The 13,204-nt window shown below is 47.1% G+C and overlaps 1 protein-coding gene across 4 annotated transcripts in view; it reads left to right on the top strand.

The window, feature by feature from the left end:
* The first annotated feature begins 1,083 nt into the window (after positions 1 to 1,083).
* LHFPL3 (LHFPL tetraspan subfamily member 3) overlaps positions 1,084 to 13,204 on the top strand; it is a 694,555-nt gene continuing 682,434 nt past the window's right edge. For all 4 annotated transcript variants that reach the window (XM_086967425.1, XM_086967424.1, XM_086967423.1 and 1 more), the window contains exon 1: positions 1,084 to 1,739. In XM_086967425.1, the coding sequence (XP_086823551.1) occupies positions 1,316 to 1,739 (424 nt within the window). In that variant the 5' untranslated portion in view covers positions 1,084 to 1,315. The remainder of the gene's footprint in view (positions 1,740 to 13,204) is intronic.

Here is a 13,204-nt window from a genome sequence, read left to right as displayed (position 1 = left end):
TCCCTTACTTAATTTGTTAGGACTTGTGCCCTGGCACTATTCCATGATTTCCTATTGTATTATTTAAGGATAAATGTTTGCCTTTATTGTCCTATGCCCCTTTTTTTCCCTTCCCATCCATCCCTGCTCGTTGTGTGGTTGGTACGTCCTATGGCATGTTGAGAGGATTATGATGGTTAGCAGCGGCCTGGAGGCGTTTTTGTAGATGTGCTCTACTTGTTGTGAAGGCTGAATAAAGTTACCTAATGCAGGCAGGGGCGGCTTTAGGCATGTGCAAGCTGTGCACCTGCAGAGGGCCGCCAAACCCCAGGGCCGCCACGCCAATATATATCCTTGATATAAGAATCCTATGAGGATGGATACATATGTGCGTGGCGGCCCCTGGCAGGGATGTGGCGGCCTCTGGCTCTATTCCACTTCCAAACACCATGGCCCCCCCCCCCCCCTTCCCCGCCCAGACCCTCTCTTCCGGGGCCCCCTACCCACGCTCCCTGTCCAGAGCCGCCATGAGCCTAGAGCCACCCCTGATGCAGGAGTGCAACACTCATCCCCCCCTCAGCCCTTTAAGAGGAAACCTCAGCCCTTCAGGAGGCTTCAGTCCATTAGAGATGCCACAGTCAGCCCAATGCCAATGAATAGCTGTGATATATGAGACTCTGGGGGCCCTGGGCTCACTGCAGGGGGAGGGCAACATGTTGCACTACGCCACTGTCCTCGTGACAGGACTCCTTGCGTTATTAAGCTGACTACATTTCCAGGACCTTCTCTAGTGCAGTTAGCTGTGCAGCGTCTTTCTCTTGCGCTCCCACTTCGGGACAGACGCGAGTGACAACTCCTCTCTGGTTCTGCCTTGGCACTATGTGACTTGCATTTCCAGGACGTGCTTTAGTTCTGCTGAAGAGTGTTCAGACACTTACCCTGGTTCTGTCACTGGGGGGATTGGTCAATAAATGACAGCCTCCCGGAGCCCCTGCGAGCAGCCGTACCAGTCTAGCCCCCTTCGCCCACTCTCCCCTCTGCCTGGCCGCGGGGCCGCGCTTGCTCCCTGGTGACGTGCGCACGCCGCACCGTGCGTGAGGCTGGCTGAGCGCGGCTGCTGCTGCTGATGAGAGCGGCGCGAGCTCCAGTGGCTGCAGCTGACTGCCCTCGCGCGCCGGGGCTGCACGCGGGCTCCAGGGAGCGGATGGAGGGAGCCGGGGACGGCTCGGCGGAGGCCCGCAGATAAAGCGCGCTGCTGCTGCGCAGGTGAAAGCCAAGAGCGGGGCGCTCCGCTCGCGGCCCGCTGAAGCTACAGGGCCCCGCCTCGGCCGCCAATATGCCGGGGGGCCCGCCGGCCCTGTCCCCCGCTCAGGAGGCGGCCAAGATCTATCACACCAACTACGTGCGGAACTCGCGGGCCATCGGCGTGCTGTGGGCCATCTTCACCATCCTGTTCGCCATCGTGAACGTGGTGTGCTTCATCGAGCCCTACTGGATCGGCGACGGCGTGGACACCCCCCAGGCCGGCTACTTCGGCCTCTTCCACTACTGCATCCGCAGCGGCCTGCTCGGCGAGCTGAGCTGCACGGGCAGCTTCACCGACTTCGCCAGCATCCCGTCGGCTGCCTTCAAAGCCGCCTCCTTCTTCATCGGCCTCTCGATGATGCTCATCATCTCCTGCATCGTCTCCTTCATCCTCTTCTTCTTCTGCAACACGGCCACCGTGTACAAGATCTGCGCCTGGATGCAGCTCACCTCCGGTGAGTGCGGGGCTGCCGGCCCGGGCCCTCCTTTCTCCCCCTCCTCTCTATCCCAGTCATCTGTAGGGCGCGTGATATGTGTACACCCGCGCACCGGGGGCTGCCGGCGTCCCTGGGTCTTATGTCCATACCATCCCCATCACCCACGCTGCGCAGGTTGCTGCAAACCTGGGGCTGTCAACCTTGTTTCCACACAATCCCCATCACCCAGCCACCCACGGGGCGCGCGCTGCTGTGTGCACCTACATCACCATTCTCATCAACTCAGTCCTTCATAGCGCTCACGCTGCAGCCTGCACTGCATACCTGAGGCTGATCGGCGAACCCGGACCAGCCATCTGCACTACCCTCATCTGCCTAGTCATCTATAGAGTGTATGCTGCCTGTACCGCACATTCGGGGATGTTCAGCCACTAACTTCATCTCTCCAGTCCACCATAGACCGTAGCCTTCGTTCTGCCTGCATTGCACACCTAGCGCTGCTCGGCCAGGTAGGCTGTGTAGTGGCCTCGCCACAGGCACCCCTACACCCAGAACACTTAAACCTCCTCTAACCCACCTAATACACCCATCAGAGCTAGACTCTGATTCCTACGCCTGCCCTTCCTGAACCCTCCCTGTCTCAGCCATGTGACGCTGCCTGTGCCCTCCACCGTCACCTGGCCATCGTTCAGTGACTAAGACGACTTCGTTCGCACTCCTCCCCAGCCCAGTGATGCACTCTCCTTCCACGCTTCTCTCATGACTTCAATGTCGTCTCGTCTTCTACTTGCACCACAATTCGCCCTTCCTAGCTCGGCTCGGCCAACTCAGCAGCAGCCGCAGCAGCTCCCTCACCCACTGGTACTCTTGGCAGCCTCCTGCTGCTGTCCAGCACGCCTGCTCCTGAAACGCGCCCCCGCCCTGCACGTGCTTTCTGTCCTGCCGATCCTACGCCTCTCGCCTGGTGCTATCCAGTGTCCCGCACCCCCTCCTGTCCCGCTGACTGTCCCAGGCCGCTGCTCGTGTTCAGTGTGTTCAGACTGGCCTTACCACTGTCCCACGATCGTCTGTGTTCCAGTAGGCGAGGTGGTGTCAGTGTCGGACTGTGACTTAAAATGAGTCCGGGCACCAAAATAAAAGTGACCCATTAATGAAATAAATTAGTCTAAATAGTTTTTTTTTAAAAAAGAGGCCCACGTTTGCAAATCAAGCGACTTTTGAAAGGTTAAAGAGTGTCTCGTTTATTTTGGTGCCTGGGTCCATTTTTTTGTCACAGTCCGACACTGACACCACCTCCCCTACGGGAACACAGCAGATCGTGGGGCGGCGGTTAGGCAAGCCTGAACACATGGGTGTTTAGCAAGGGATGGTAGACTACACATATTTGCGTTTGCTGCAGGTAATGCTTGTGGTTAGAGAAATCAACAACAAAAGCCTGCCCACTGGGCCATAAAACAGGCCAACAAACGACTAAAAAACTAACTGTCTCACACACTACTCTGCCAGCCCAGCCCATCATGCACTACATGATCAAGGCCAGTCCGACCCTGGGTGTGTCCATACATCGATGTTTTTTTCTCTGCAGTGAAGAGTGTTTATAGTACAGGTCTCTTTGACAGGAGTTTACCCTCTGCCCTTACTGTAAACTTTTCCCGCCGAGCTCCGATTCGCACTTAAGACCAATCTCCTACAGCAATGAGCGTATCCAAAGGGACGCCTCACATCCATCCGCTGATGTGCTTGGAAGCCATAGCGCCAGGCTGTGTTGCCGGGGCAGCGCTCCAGGTAGGACCCTAACTATGGCCCCGGATTGAGTTTCCATGCAGTGCCTCAGGGCAAACGCCTCTAAAATGTGCCTGAGGACAAGGGCCTCCAAGTGTGCCCCGGGGCATGGGGCCTCGGGCCTCAGGTTGTGCGGCAGGGCCTTGCCTCGATGCTGTGCTGTTTTGCCAGGGTTCGGGCTGTGTTGCAAGACCAGGCTACTAACAGGGCGAGGTCTTCAGGCTGCACAGCAGCATCAGGGCTGCAGGGCGTGCTGCAGGGCAGTGGTTTCAGGCTTGGCTGCATCACCAGGCTTCATGTTGTGCTACAGGCTAAACATGTCAGGCTGCGATACACGCCAAGGTTCCACCGTGGGTCGAAGTCTTGCTGCTCTGCCGGACCACAGGCCTACGGGTTCGCAGGTTCCAGGGCTCGCAAAGTAGAAAGAGGCGGCGACCGGGGCTGCACGGCTTTGAGGCTGTGCTGCACGGCAGAGGTAGAAAGAAGGGAGGGATCCAGGAAGTGCCGCAGGGCCCGGGCAGGCGAGTGCCAGGTTGTGATGCAAGACAGACAGTGGAGAGCTTCAGGCTGTCGCACGTGGCTGGGACGCGCGGGCAGGAATACATTTGGGGGCTCCAGTCTGTGCTGCATGGTAGGGCTTGGAACTCTGCAGTCTGTACTCCGGAAGGGCCCCAGGCTGTGCTGCATTACAGCGCTCCACGGACAGGGCAGACATGCAGGCTCTGGGCTTTGCTGCGCCGCAGGTGATACACTGAAGGGTTCATGCTGTGCTGCAGGGCAAAAGAGGAGGGCTGAGGTTGTGCTGCTGGAGGGCCAACGCTGTGCTGCAGGGCAGGGGACGGAGGCCCTAGACTCTCGTGCATGGCAGGGTTGGCGAGCTCCAGGTGTTGCTGCAGGAATTGGAGGGCTCTGCCTTTTGGTTGGTGCAGAGCAGGACTTCAGGGTATGCTCGAGAGGCGTGCAGGACAGGGGGTGAAGGGCTCGAGGCCTTGGACAGGTCGGGTCAGGCAAGCCTGGCTGGGAGGTTCAGGCCAGCCTGGCTGTCTCAGCCTCAGAGTAATCTGTCTGCTGCAGCCTGTTGCGTCATTGCTATAGGCTGGGAGCTGCGACGGGTTAACGTAGAAGCATCACCAGCCTCTGTATTGTGATACAAAACCAGCATGGCCCTCTTTGCTTAGTTTTCAGCACAACACTCTTTATGTTTTCATTTGCTCGTCTTGTATTTGGTAACAGTTTATGAACACGTTTTTTTCCTGCTTCATTGAAACATCGTGTGTGTTTCACAAAGGATTTGAGGCATTTGTTGCTTAGGCTCTGAAATAGATGTGATAGTGGTTATGTGCTTCAGATGAAAGTTAGTTAGTTTGTGCACAAGCTTTCTTTATAATTATTATGTATATATTTTGTAAGTGTTATGTCATTACCAGTTTTAAAAGACCCATATTGAATTCTCCAAGGCTACAAATTAGAAACCTGTTGATCTTCATTAGGTATATATTTTTATATTGATGACAGTTACTATATGCTCGATCAATGGATGTGATTAATATATGTTCCTGCACTAATTACAATGAATATATGCTCATATATTAGTTTGTCACAGGTGTATGTCCACACATGGGTGGCGGTCAGTATTTGCTCGCAGATGCATTGGTTGCAATCAGTATTCCTTCATGCAGTGATGGCAATGTGTCCATGTCCTTGAATTGGTTGCAGTCGCTGCATGATGGCACATTGGCTGTGATCCGTGGCTGTTCATGCATTGATGGTGATCGCTATAGATGTATGCGCTGGAGGGAATCCATATGTGTTTGTGCGCTTGTGGCGATCAGTGTATGATCATGCATTGGCTGCGATAAGTATATGCGGATGCTTTATTAGAAATGAGTATTTCTGAAGTGATGGCCACTGCTCTGCGGTGGTCTCCCATGTTTTTGCTGGATGCTTTGTAGTTCATTGCACTCTAACTTAGTGCACTGCTCACGTGCCTAATGCAACGGTGTTACTTTGTAGTGAGTGGCCACAGAAGACTCCATAGAAAACGAGTGTGCTAGAGGTATAACCTTACACTTCCCTTTTGCAAACCATTGATAAATGGGCCAAACTGAAGCAAACCCCCATTCTAAGTGGCATGTAGTCATGTGGCACCCTCACAATGCGCGCTTCTGTAGCAGCGTCTTGCTGTGGAGTGCAACTTAGAAACCAAGCAGTCACCACGGTTGGGATTATCTAGTAGCAAAGAGAGTATCGCCTCGTGTCCCTGCAAAGGACCAAATGACTGTTGGTGCCTCTCGAGCTTGCAGCAGCATGGGGGCCTTTCTCACTCTCATAAGGGAAATCACCGCCGTTTCTGGGTATCAAGCAAAAGCCTGGGGATGCTGGACATCTAGGCCCACAATTGGAACTGGAGACGTGAAATGACAACTTCCTGCTCTCCTAGTGGTGGTGTTGTCAGAGCGGCTGTAGATATTAATGACAGAAGGAAACTGTCATTGTGGAGTGATTCATTCTCCACACTATCACTCTGTGCTCATTATTTCCAAGACTATCCCCTTATGGTCATGTGATGGCTGTGCAAGGGGTCCTCGCACGATGCAAGTGGAGCTTGTTTGAGAACATTTGACCATCACCTCTGAAAGGATGCAAGCTGTTCTCATGTGTGGCCAGTGTCAGTTTAGGAAAAGTATAACATTAGAGAATTCCACGTCCTAAGTCTTCAATAGGAGGGGTGGGGGGAAAAGGCAGGTGCTGAGATTTGGATTTTTTCTTGTATACATATTTCACATCTATACAATCACGTCGGATAGCACGTAATGAAGTTTTTTAAATCGCAATCAACCAGAAATATGTTATTTCACAGCTAATACTATCTGCGCGAATCACGAGAACTATGCGATCGATTATCCATATTGTCTACATTTTACACTGGTGCAAAAGAGAGCAATTGTTCTTTGTGTCAGTGTGCTATACATATTCCCAGGGGTTGTTCCGGTATATATCACATAAAATATTTGCACATGGATAAAAATGGGGTACACTGAATCTATTGATGTATTTTTGTTGTGTCCACCTCAAAAACAGTTTAACAGATATATGTTCATATTTTTGTTTCCCTTTGAAGTGAAAAAGTTTAAACTACGTTTAGGTCAAATCATTTTGCTTAATTTCTTATAAAAAGAACAAGCATCCACTAGCATTTGCGTATTTTATCTAAGCAAAGAATATGCACAAAACAGTTTTTTCTTTGTTATGCTTTTTCAGAATTATTTGTAATCAAAATACGTATCACATTCTTTTTATATGAGTTTCCCAGTCTGGTTTCTCCTTTAATGCCGTGGTGCAAAAATATGAATGCAACGTGGGTTGTTTGTTCCGCTCCTTTCCAAGTAAGCAACAACATTGGAGCAAAGTAGCATTTGCAGCGTTTTACGGTGTAGTGTGAATGTAATCTCCCCATCGAAAATTACAAATGTGCAGTGGGGTAGCAAGGTCAGGTGGTACCCAGTGCAGAAAGTTTCTTGTCACCCCCGCCTCGAGTTCAGACGCGTTTTGTTGGGTTTGTTGACTGAACGAAAAAGTTTCAATACATACATATTGTTGCCATTTTGTCACCCCCCTCAGTGATGACACCCGGGGTGGCCTGCCCCCACCACAACCTCCTTCCTATGCTGCTGTAAATGTGTACTACACGGACTAGTGGTGAATTGGAGTAAGAACACAAGACACTTAGTGCTTAATTTGTGCCGGTGATTGTAGGTGGTACAGAAAAGGCGGTGGTGATGAACAGAGTGTCTGAATTAAGCAGACCACTCTTACCCAGTCCAAAGATCAGGGCTTGATCCATCACCGTTTTTTAGCTCACTGCACCATCCCAGCTCAGAACCTGACTACATGCAAATTAGTCTGTTCCTGTCCCAGTGCATGATGGGAACAGGGCAAACCAAACTACCAAGCCAATTCTTATACTGGGAAGGAAACAAGCTTCCGGGGACTGGTTTCTGGCATTTCAGCCGTCGTCGGCCCGGCTTGCTTGAATCCTGATGGTGCAATGAGCAAGGGACTCACATCTGAGTATACCCTTCCACGCTTATGGTGGACAAAATGATTCAGAAAAGGGGGTGGTGATGAACAGAGTGTCTGAATTAAGCAAACCACTCTTACCCAGTCCAAAGATCAGGGCTTGATCCATCACCGTTTTTTAGCTCACTGCACCATCCCAGCTCAGAACCTGGCTACATGCAAATTAGTCTGTTCCTGTCCCAGTGCATGATGGGAACAGGGCAAACCAAACTACCAAGCCAATTCTTATACTGGGAAGGAAACAAGTTTCCAGGGACCGGTTTCTGGCATTTCAGCCGTCGTCGGCCCGGCTTGCTTGAATCCGGTGATGGATCAAGCCCTGATCTTTGGACTGGGTAAGAGTGGTCTGCTTAATTCAGACACTCTGTTTATCACCACCCCCTTTTCTGAATCGGTGATTGTAGGTGGTAGGCACTAACATTCATATTTTAGACACATGTTTTTTTTCTATCACATTTTGACCCGGAACAATTGAGTAAAGGGCAGATTAGAGAGAAGGAGGAGGCAAAAGTTGGGAAAACAGTGCCAAAGAGATGAAAACGAACTTGTAAGAATGAGATAAAGAGTCAGAAGATGCAGGGTTGAAGAACAGAGAGGTATGAGATGTAATCAAAACCATGCAGCTATGATTTGATAGTCCCAGCGGTGGGCTTCTAAGAAAAACATTGGGCGCCTGTACTTACTAACGTATTTGACAAATTAAGCACTGACGGCATGGCCAGGAACAAGGTCCCCCATAAGTAAAGTAACAGATGCGTTAGGGAGCTCTCGTAATAAGGAGAGAAGTAGCAAAAGTTAGCTGTCTCTTTAAGATGAGTTTTGCTACAAACATTTAGCATACTCTGTTACACAAGGTCGTTGTAGTCCATGATAGTAAGGGCTGCCTTGATACTAGCTTACATAGTGCTCCTCAGAGTATTGTGAGGGATGGAGGAATTGAGGACTAATGAATGATTGTCCAATAATAATCCCACACTGTTAACACTTTCTTAGAGGATATGCTATGTGAACAAGTGGAAGTGCGCATGTTTGCATGCACTATCTTATCACATTTTTTCAAAGAAAAAGGTGAGCGGCAAACAGAATAATAAACAGAAGAGAGGGAAAGATATGGAACCAAGTGAGAAGAGGTCTGCCCTTCACTCGGAGGCAGTACACTAACTGTGCCGCGGACGATTAGTTCCAGTAATAGTGATTTAATCACCCTACATACGAAGATTTATTCTGATTGGGAATGTAACCACCGGACACCCCCTTTTCCTAGTACTTGGACGAAATTGAGCCTTTAATCTCGATTAATGGACTACAAACCTGAGTAGCCAGGCTTGGTACCAGAAATAAGTTGCCCTTCCCGTCCTGATGAAGACTCGCAGCTGAGGCCCAAACTTCCCTCCATGCACCAGTCGAGTCGAAACGTCGACGCCCTCCATTACACAAGACCTGTACCTTTTTTTCCCTCTCAATCTTATACTTTAATTTGCATTTGGTGCTCGAGTTATTTACAGATGACATGTAAATAAGAGTTTTTCTATCGGACAGGTCTTCCTTCTACTGGTTTTGATTACCAGGAATGTTTGAAAAAATCGAAATTTTACTTATCTGTATCTTTATGATTTATCCTTTTCACTACCCAGCACTACCACTTCCCTTCAACCATTCCTCTCTCCTCTTTGCAACCTATTTATTATTGACAATAGCTACTTGCTTTGAATTCAATAAATATCTTGCAAATATTGGCTTTATTGGCGCTTTTCTACGTGTGTTCTTTGCATTTTATGCATGGTTGTAATCACAGCATGGGTTACATAAATAAGAATTATTCATGAGGTATATAGAACCAGTGTTGTAGTGTTCCGCACAACACAAAACGATCTCATATTGGAATTGGTTTCAACTAATTTAGTCACAGACTACCTTTGTATTCCCGTACTATACCCAGGTCCGGTTGACTTTTTGGGTTATCCCATTATCTATAATGAGAAGAGGTGAGAAGCAGCTTGACGTGCTAGAATAGAAAATGGTTGTGGACTTCCAAGCAAACACGTCATTTCCTGAAAGGAAAACCTGTACAAAAAGCGTCAGAATTGAATGCCTGCAAAACACACACCTAATAACAGAAAACCCTGCTTGTACTGATCAAATACACAGAACAAGATCGAAACATTAAAAAATTTTCTTTTCCTAATTCTTAAAAATGATTTTCAAATCTAATGTACATTTGTTTGTTTAGGTGTTTTTGAAGGGTTTCTGGAGCTTAACTTCACTCTAAAGAAGGAATGCACGCCACAAATCACCAATGGAATCCCATTCACGAGCCTGCAGAGCTAGTGGGTAGGGAGGACTGGAGACAAGAGTTGTTGTTGATCTTCTAGCAGGGATTCCCTGAACAAGGTTGTGGTGGTGCCTTGATGAAGATAAGGAACCCTGAATAATGGATTTGTCAGGTGGAGAAATCCATACCTGGATTTGTTTTTGTGGGTCTTAAGGAATTTGGGATCTAAAGAAAATAATACTGACTGTACAAACACAACAGTGACTGTCTCTCGAGAGCGTACACATATTTTAAGATGACTAGTAGGGCAAGAAAAAGGCAAGATTAAACCCTCAATTAGTATTCCAGTATCCACCACTGGTGCTCTTCTGTATCGTCTTTATTTCTTTTGACCTGTCAGAAATTCTGGACCAGCCTTCTTTTCAAATAGACTGGGCTCTCTCTCTCCTGCTCAAGAATCATATTGCAAACAAGAGGGGACAGTAAATGATAATTATTTAAATGCAGGATAGGCCAAAAGGCTACCATTGTTCTTTTGCGACAATTAATGCCTTTGCAGCAGTCTTGTAAGATTGGGTCTAATCACGATTGCTCCATGAGGCCTGGTGAATTCATAAGTATAACCAACATTGCGATAATGCTGTAAAATGAATAGTTATGTCCTTAGTGGTTTCACCACTCGATTAGTGTCCCTCGCTTCAGCAAAGATAATATAAAACCACTTAAATATATAAAGTGCTGGAAATACATTCTTCTTGTTTTATGAATGCTTCATGCGTTGGTTGTTTTTTTCATCACTTCTATTCCCCGTCCACTCAACTTTTAACAGTTTTAAGCCATTTGATGGGTACTGAAGAGGTCCTCCTGGATATATTTGGTGGGTGTGGTCCTAGTCTCTGTTGTGACTGTTGTCCTTGTCATTGTTTGATTACTGTGGGATGGGCTCCACATACGCCTCTAATGGTGTTGCATTTTATTGCCCCTCTTAATTTTTCTCAAGAAATGGCGTTGTGATGTTAGTGGGAAAGATGTCAGTGGAAGTGTGTCTGACCTCAGTCCCTTCACATATTGCAAGTTAACATTAGCACCCACAGTGGAATGTTATGAACAGGAAGATCCATAACGCTTATTTTTAAGGTAATAATCTCTTGTATTTGTTAGACCTCTAAGCGTTCTATGGTGGCCTGTGTTTCTAGAGATGGCTAGCTGTGGCCCGACTTCTTTAGGATGCCTTGGTGCTCTGTTCTTGGGTTGATTTTGGTTGGCCATAGGGCTATGGGACACATGGGAAGAGGGTGATCAGGAGCACCGCGCAGCAGACAGGGAGCAGGGGTTGGCTCATGGGTGGCCCTTTAGACACTGTGCCATTTCTTCGGGAGAAGGGTCAGAAGTAGAGCATCTTGGTGTAGCTAGGGGCAGAGGTGAGTCAGGACACTCCAGCGTATTACTTTTTCCATAGCTTCATGTTTAATATTTATCTCAGATGTAGTCTTTGTGAAGCGCACACACCATGTGTAATGCTAAGCGTGACCTGATTTTCATCTCTGTAATCTTCACATGTTTTTCCTAGACCACTACTATCAGCACAAATGCCCAGTGAGCAAAGCTTATTCGGAGGGAAATGCATCAGTGTCTTTTAGTGTTGCTGCAATTTACCTTAAAGTAGGCCGTATAATATATTTTATTGGAATGGATGAGACCACGTCTTGTTTGATAGGCCCGCCGTGATCATGTCATGGCTCATCTTCCTATTAATTCAGGCCAGTCATGGCTCATCTTCCTCTTCATTAATTCAGGCCATTAGAGGAGGATTCTACTTTTCCTGCCTTTAAGTGATTGATTTGTCTTTAAGTGATTTATTTACACTCTGCAATAAGGATATTTCATCTTGAGACCATTGCCCATTCTGTGCATGGTTGTAATAACATTCTCATGTGGAAGCTTTTCGAGTTTTCTTACCATTATGGCTTTGCTAAAATAGAGGAGGATGTGTTAAAAACATTATATTTCATTATGCCCTTGATTGTCGAACAAACCTGATGAAAGAATCTTCTAATTACCACAAGCATTATTGCTTCAGTGCTTTTAACCCTGAATGGTCGTTCAGCTAATAGGTGAGGCTAGAGGGCTAGGGTTCCATAAAGTTCACCGGTTCTTGATCAGTTGTGTGTTCTTTGGGTGCATGCAGCAGTGCCTGTTGTGTGTGAATTATGCCCTGACAGACCTGGGAGCACCAGTGGTCATCTGTGTGATGCCTAAGGGGGTTCACGACCAAATGAATGAATTTAAAGAGGTAATGAGTTAGATATGTGTTACCTTTAAAGTATATTCTCACTATGCTAATGTGTAACTGTTGCTTTTCTTTTTTTTTACCAACGCTGGTGTCATTTTTTGCTGTTATGAATGTATTAGCAAATGTAGTAAGCACATCCATTCTTATCAACTATGTTTGCATCTACAACAGCGAGAACGTTATGCAGTAAATGTAACTGGTTAGAGGGGTTGAGTCTAAAGTTGTTGTTGACATTAGGTATTTGAGCCATACATTAGAAGCGCTTCATCAGTAATTGTTTCTGAATAGTGTCTGGTCTATATGTCAACACTGCATACATGGGTCAAAGGGTATCAGATGTAATCTAGTGCCTTTGTTGTCAATTTCGAATCCAGATCTTGATTCTAATCTTGGCTTCTCTTTCACCCAATCGTGAGATTCGGATGACCCAATTTATACCCTTGTGCGTCTGTTATCTAATCTGTCCAAATTGAGAGTACTTAAAATGCCTAGCAGTCAATGTAAAAGGATTATGAGATTACAGTGAAAGCTGAAGAGAAACACTCTTAGAGCAAAACCACAGCTGAGTAAAGTTCTCACAAAGTACAGTAATTTTAAATTGCTGCAACCGAAGGAAAAAAGCATGACAAATATTTACTTTGGGAAGCTTTAACAAATAAACATTTATTTATGGGATTAGAGAGGTAACAAATGTATAGGGCAAGGGTTAGAATATGGATTACAGCTAAGATTGTGGCCCAGGGTAATGGCAAAGTTTAGATAAGAGTTTGGATTAATGTTAAGGCTTTTAGGGTTAGGTTATTAGGGTACAGATTATAGCTGGTTTAGTGTTAATGTTAAGGCAAGTTTACCAGAAGATGGACAACCCACGTTTTCGTTGCAAAACAACTCTTGTAGCAGTTTTGTTTTAGGGCCCTTTTAACGTTAGATACCAAAATTGTTGAGAATTCCCCATAGTGATTTTTGTAATAATGTTTTTCTCAGTAAAAACTTGTATCTCTAATGGTTTCTCTCTAAAGGTGTTCTTGGTAATGACATGGAGTCATGATAAATCAA

The sequence above is a fragment of the Lissotriton vulgaris genome, chromosome 1_1 (assembly GCF_964263255.1).
Source record: "Lissotriton vulgaris chromosome 1_1, aLisVul1.2, whole genome shotgun sequence".
Lineage (NCBI taxonomy): Eukaryota > Metazoa > Chordata > Amphibia > Caudata > Salamandridae > Lissotriton > Lissotriton vulgaris.
The sequence above is the reverse complement of the archived record's forward strand: the minus strand, read 5'-3'. Positions and strand labels throughout refer to the sequence as shown.